Source organism: Crocodylus porosus, unplaced genomic scaffold (assembly GCF_001723895.1).
Source record: "Crocodylus porosus isolate Cpor-Errol unplaced genomic scaffold, CroPor_comp1, whole genome shotgun sequence".
Lineage (NCBI taxonomy): Eukaryota > Metazoa > Chordata > Crocodylia > Crocodylidae > Crocodylus > Crocodylus porosus.
Genome location: NW_017728913.1, coordinates 35,361,255 through 35,367,240, shown reverse-complemented (window position 1 = coordinate 35,367,240; position 5,986 = coordinate 35,361,255). Strand labels below are relative to the sequence as shown.

The following is a 5,986-nucleotide window of genomic DNA, read 5'->3' as shown; positions in this document are numbered from 1 at the left end:
ATGTGTGATTTAGTGTTACAAAGAGATAGTAAATTAGCGAGATGTCCTTGGTGGTGTTTCTGCTTATCAGGTACGAGATACAAACTGTGCAGTCTTAACAACACTCTATTCACTATACATTTTTAATAATATTTCTATTTTAATAATATTTCTAACAAAGATTTCACATAGTATGAGAAAATGAGGCAGAATGTGACTCTTGAGCATTGACTCAGCAGTTTAAAACCAGGAACCAGGCCAGAATCAAATGACAAAGGTCCTCACAGACTGTTCTTATTGAAGTCCATTTTAATTAGTAAGGGAAGTCTGATTAAATTATTTTACTTTTTTTTGGAAGATGAACAAAGAAACTTTCCTGTCAGTCCTACAGAAATTTGATATGGATCTCAAAAAGGAGCATTTTAACCTCTTCCTGGCAAGATGTGGCCTTGAAAACAGAATGGGATCAGTTACTTGGATCTTCTTAGACACTTCCAGGATCGCAGTGACAGGGATCACACAAAAAATTCTCTCTAATCCCAGGCACAAGGTTCTATAAAATTGTTGCTCATTTGTTACAGCTTTTTCCTTTTGATTACACAGCTTCAGTAGAGTTGCACCTATTGTCAGTAAAAATTAGGTCCAAGGTGACAAAAGTGAAATTTCAACCCACTCCTTATCAAGTAGAAGCAGCCTCTCTGGCTCCCTTATGCTTCCTACCCTATGCATCTGTGGACACCTCACCTAATTTTTATGGGGTACTTTGTGCAGTGGAGACTTTCCCCTTTGCTGATTATGTCAGCCTGGGAAGGGTTAAAAGGCTGAAAGGCTGTATTTCTGTTAGAGCATTGTTCCTGCCCTCTGGGCAGCCAACAAGGCACCAGCCTACCTGAGCCTACCCTATAAGAAGTGGCCATCAGAATTAGGACAGGTTACCCCTCTCCAAAAGAAATGACTCTTCCAGTCAGAGGAAAAGGTCTCCTTTGTGCAGCTGTTTGTTTTAGGAATTAGCCCCTGGCCCAAGGCAGGGCACCTTCTTTTAGGGGTTGACACTCAGAGCTAGGGGTTATTCTAAACCTAGTGTTGCATGGATTCCAGTTTGTGTGGAGGTGGGCGAAGACAGACCATCAAGGGCCACAATAGCATGGGGGAGAGAGACGCATTTCCAGGAGCTGACTTTCCTTGAGCAGCTCTTCAGCAAGCACAGGTTTATTTTAGCATTGGCCTTCTGAAGCAGAATGACTTTTCCCCTGAATAGATCAGCTGGGAGTAGCGCCAGATCCATGCCTTCTGCAGTCTGCACAGCTTAGAACTCTGGAGACACCTATCACGGGACAGGGCCTCCGAGTGTCAGATCTGCAAGCAGTACAAGTAACCTGGAATAACCCTTTAGATAAACACTAAAACTATGCACACTGCAAGTCTTTGGAAAGGCTTTCTTGCCAATCTGAGCAGCCTTACAAAGTGGCTCTGCCCTCTGCTGTTAGAGTTCAGTATCACAAAAGCTTTAAAGTCAACCACAAAATTTGAATGAACATTAATAAAGTGTGACTAGAAGAGTAGCAATATATTAGTAAATACATAGTTTCATCTGCTCTGTTAATGCAGTGCTAATTCAATTGAAATGGTGAAGATCTTTCAGGAATACTTAGTGCTATTTTCCTTTTAATGTCTTTCTATGTCTGTTTCCCTTTAATAAGTTTCTATTTGCTACCATTTGCAATAACATAATGTGGCCAGTACTATCAGTCTTGTTTGTCACCTCAGTGATGTGCATGGTAGCCTGTGCCCTAGATCAGTGGTTTTCAACATTTTTTGTACCAGAACCCATTTGTAAACATTAATGTCCAGTGGCAGCCTAGTGCCCCTCAGTCCCAACCCCACGGCCCAAGGCCTCAGCACCCCAGTGTATGAGGCGGGGGGGCTGTATGTGGGGCATGGGGACCCCCAAGCAGCCCCTCACAGGCTGGAACTCTGCCAGCCTGCAAGGGAAAAGCCACAGTTTCCCATGTTTTACTCCTTTAAAGGATAATTCATTTTTAAAGTTTGTTTGTGAACCTTTCATATATTCTTGCGACCCACTTTTGGGTCATAATGACCCACAGGTTGAGAAACACTGCCCTACAGTTCTTACATGCTAAGAGAAGTTGAGTTGGGAGGCCCAGTGGAAGGAGCTACCAGATTTTATTATTGTTTTTATCATGTTTTCATAGAACTATTAATTTTTTTGGTTACAAGCACCTGGGCTTTTTGCTTCTTGCTTCAGATTCATCTGAAGTTGGTGTAAATGCTCAGAGATGCACTGTCATGTTTTGAGATGCAGTGCAAACATTTGAAGTGTCCTGTGCTGGAACACTGGGTGGGGGTAGAAATTTAGCCCTTGTATCTGTAGGCAAACCCCAGGGTGATGTGTTTTTGCTAGGTTGGGGTCATGGTCTGGTCCCTCAGTCCTAGCACAGCATAGTCCTATTGGCAGGAAGTATAGGTGCCTGTACATGAGCATGGAGGCTGCTCCGATGCACTGTAATTACAATGCTTTGTAGCAGACTTGATAAATTGAGTCTGCTGGAGTGTGGCAATTATGATGCTCTAGCAGCCTCCCTCTTTTTGTCTATCAGCATCCTTGCACTTCAGAAATGGTGGTGGGGGTGCTTGAACTAAAGCTTGTTGAACAAGGTTTAGTTCAAGCACCCCTGCTGCCATTTTAAAGTGTGAAGACACTGATCCATGAGACACTAGGGCAGTTTAATTACAGTGGCTCTTGAAGTCAGCCTGCCAGTCTGGTGCTCCTCCAATCTGGCTCAAAGTGCTGTAGAGGGGCTGGCTGGGGCATGAGAGTACTCCAGTGTGGGGCTAGCTGGTAGGCAGCCCCTGCACTGAAGCACCCTCATGCCCTTACCAGCCCTATCAGTGTCTACACATTTGCTGCTGTATACAAAAAAACCCTCTGCAACAGGATAGTATTTGTGTTTACAAGTACTAATCTGCTTCGGAGTTTATTAGTTTTCCGTGGCCTAATAGGGCCGCACGTGTAGACACCGAGACATTTACTGCTGGGCTAATTAGGCAACTGCAGCAAACATCTCGTGTAGATGCATCCTGTGCCGTGTACAGCTGCAACTGGTACCTACATAGCATTGCACTGCATTGTGTAGCTATATACTTTGTTTTCTCTTGATGCTTTCTAGAGCAAATGCTCTTTATAAGCAAGAAGATCTTTGTTTTCTTTCCCTGGGAGCCAAACCAGCAAGCTTACCTCGGGTTGTAAAAGCCCCACTTGTTTTTTTCCTACAGCTTGATATGACCACTCTAACCTCCCTTCCCATCTGAAGTGGAGTCTGTTTCTCAGCTCTGGAAACCTTTGATATCAGTCTCACATCCAGGCAAGTTAGTCATCCAGTTCCTCAGGCAGACCATGGAGCTGGACTGCTGGTCACTTCAGGAATGTTTTGCTTCTGTCAGAAAGCTATTCCACTAAAAAAAAGTTGACCTTCATCTATCTGCAGCATAATAAGAACCTGGAGGTGCTGGTAAAGTAGAATTGGGGTGAATAATTTTTGATTTAACTCACGATTTTAAAATGTTCTTTGTAGAGTTCATTGGGAAGAAAGTATCAGCTCAGCCTCCACTGTGACTGCAATTGAAGTCAAACTGACAAATTTATTTCAGTCTCATTTCCTTTCACTCCTGACCACATTCCAGTAAGTGTCCAGGCACTTTTGGCTTTTTTATTTTTCCTTCTGTTATGCTTATAAGCAGTGTAAGTTGGAACTATTAATGGTACTAAAATAGAATTCACATCAATCAGGCATACACATTAGGAATGAAAGAAAGAGTGTCTTCTCCAGAGGTGACGTTTCAGGCAGTGCTCTTTCCAGGCAGTGGAACTTCACAGACCCCATCAGACAGTCCTGTCTGATGTCACAAGACTCTCTGTGTGCACAAAGTTTTGCCCTGGCTGGTCTCTTTGTAGCACTGAAGCACAAGTGAGACTCCCTGAATGTAACCTGCATCTTTTAATGTAGCAGAGGACCCCTCCTTTAGCTCCCTCTTATTAAAAGGGGAGCATTATTGTTGACCTGGCTGTCAGAAAAGTGAATCTGCCTGTCTGCAAATGACCAATATTATTTTATTTAACAATTGCATAGTTAGCATTTTGGGGCCCCGGAAGGACTTTCCTGCCGATTTTTTTTTTACTGCAAGTTGCTCTGTAAACTCTGATTCTGCCACAATTTGGATGCTTTTGGTCCCTATTAAACCAGACAAACAATATGCACCCCATAATGGCCAGAACTTTCCTCTCCCTTTTTCAGTTTTGTGCTTCTCCTGCAGAGTGAAAGGTGACAGAAAGCTGGCATAAACAGCCAGTACGGGATGCCCCTTGTTGGGGAACCACTGGGAGGTTTAGCAGCTGTGATGGCCTTTGGCTAGGGTGTTCCATGTTCTGACAGTCCTTAGCATTGCTGCTCTCAGGCTGCTAAAACTTGTACCAGGAGTCCCAGGAGTGGCTTATGCCCCCTTACTCTTTCAGGTGCCAAGCATGGCTCTTGATCACCTGTGGATTTGGTTACAGTTACAAACAGACCCTGTGGCCATAGGAGAATGGTTGGGATTTGCTGCTATCCACACAGGAAAGGTGGGAATATTGAAGCCAAAAGGGTAACATAGAGAAAAATCTTTAAAATGCACACAGGTCTTCTTTTTATGTATTTTCTCAGAATACATCTTTATGTATTTCTCAGAAAAATTGACAAGCTGGAGGAAGAAATCATTAGTCAGCAGGAGTTTCGTGCAGCAATTGAGAGCAGGTAAGAATAACTTCCTTTTGTTCCACTTGTGCAATTAACAAGTAGATTAATTTTTTTTTAAAGGAATGTTCTTTTAAAGCACATTTTTCCACATTACCTGCCACTGCATGCAGCTGTATTGCATTGCCAGTGATGCTATGTCAAATAACCAAAGATTTGAAAAGACAGAAAAACAATGGACTATCCAGCTGCTTTTTTTTTCATTTGCAAAGTACAGTTGTACAGAGAAGTACAGTCTGATATTTCTACAGGCAAAAACTGTGATTATTACATAAAAAAATAAACAGGCTACACTTCCACTCTGGATTAGGCCGGTTCACTTCCAGTGTTTTTTTTAGTGGATTTGCATTACTGTAAAACTGCCACCATACAGAAAAGTGGGTATAGCGACTTACACCAATAACAAATGGAAATTGGAAAGCAACAGCCTGATCTTACTAGGTGCTAATCACCTTCAACTTCTGCTGCTGTTGGCAGGAGTGAGGGCATTCTGCATCTCACAAGAGCTGGCTTTTAACTGGTCATAATAGACTATTTGCTCTGGTACACTCTGACACAGACTTAATAGCCCTTCTCCCTTCTACTTAGATCCTCACCAGGTTGATGTTTTGGCTCACTATATGAGCTCTGTGAACCTTTGAAGTTCTGGGTAGGCTGCAGTCTGTTGCTTGCCATACCTCCTGCCACACCCCCTCTGGCACACTTGGAGAATATAGGTCAGGGGCAGGCAATTATTTTGAGTGGAGGGCCGCTTACCCAGTTTTGGCAGGCTGTCAAGGGCCGCATGGGTAGCCCCGCCCTTTGACAGGTGCCCTGCCCCCTGGTCACCATCTTGGGACCAATGTCACCGGTGAGGCCCAAAGTGGGTCACAGGCTGGCAAGGGTCTGTGTAGCTGGGCTGGGCTGCACCAGCAGGGCAGTGGGGGCAGCTGGCCCAGCTCCATAGAGCCCCTGCCGGCTGGGACCCTGCGCTCCTGCTCTCTTGCTCTGGGTCCCACCGGCACTGCTTCCAGGACACCAGTGCCGGCCCTGTGCTCCCACTGGCTCCCCCCTGCTCACACCCAGTGCCCCCCAGCCCTGTGGTACAGGCAGGGGGCAGCGCACAGCCCTGACCCCCTGCTCACTGACAGGGAAGAAGCTGGTGCTGACCATGGGGAAAAGTGGCCCCTTGCCTGCCCCATGGTCGGCACTTGAGTTGC

At 44.9% G+C, this 5,986-nt stretch overlaps 1 protein-coding gene across 2 annotated transcripts in view; it reads left to right on the top strand.

Moving 5' to 3' along the window:
- The window catches only part of EFCAB6 (EF-hand calcium binding domain 6), an 85,013-nt gene that overhangs the window by 11,971 nt on the left and 67,056 nt on the right, over positions 1–5,986 (top strand). For both annotated transcript variants that reach the window (XM_019534689.1, XM_019534690.1), the window contains exons 9-11: positions 338–528; positions 3,573–3,680; positions 4,722–4,787. In XM_019534689.1, the coding sequence (XP_019390234.1) occupies positions 338–528; positions 3,573–3,680; positions 4,722–4,787 (365 nt within the window). The remainder of the gene's footprint in view (positions 1–337; positions 529–3,572; positions 3,681–4,721; positions 4,788–5,986) is intronic.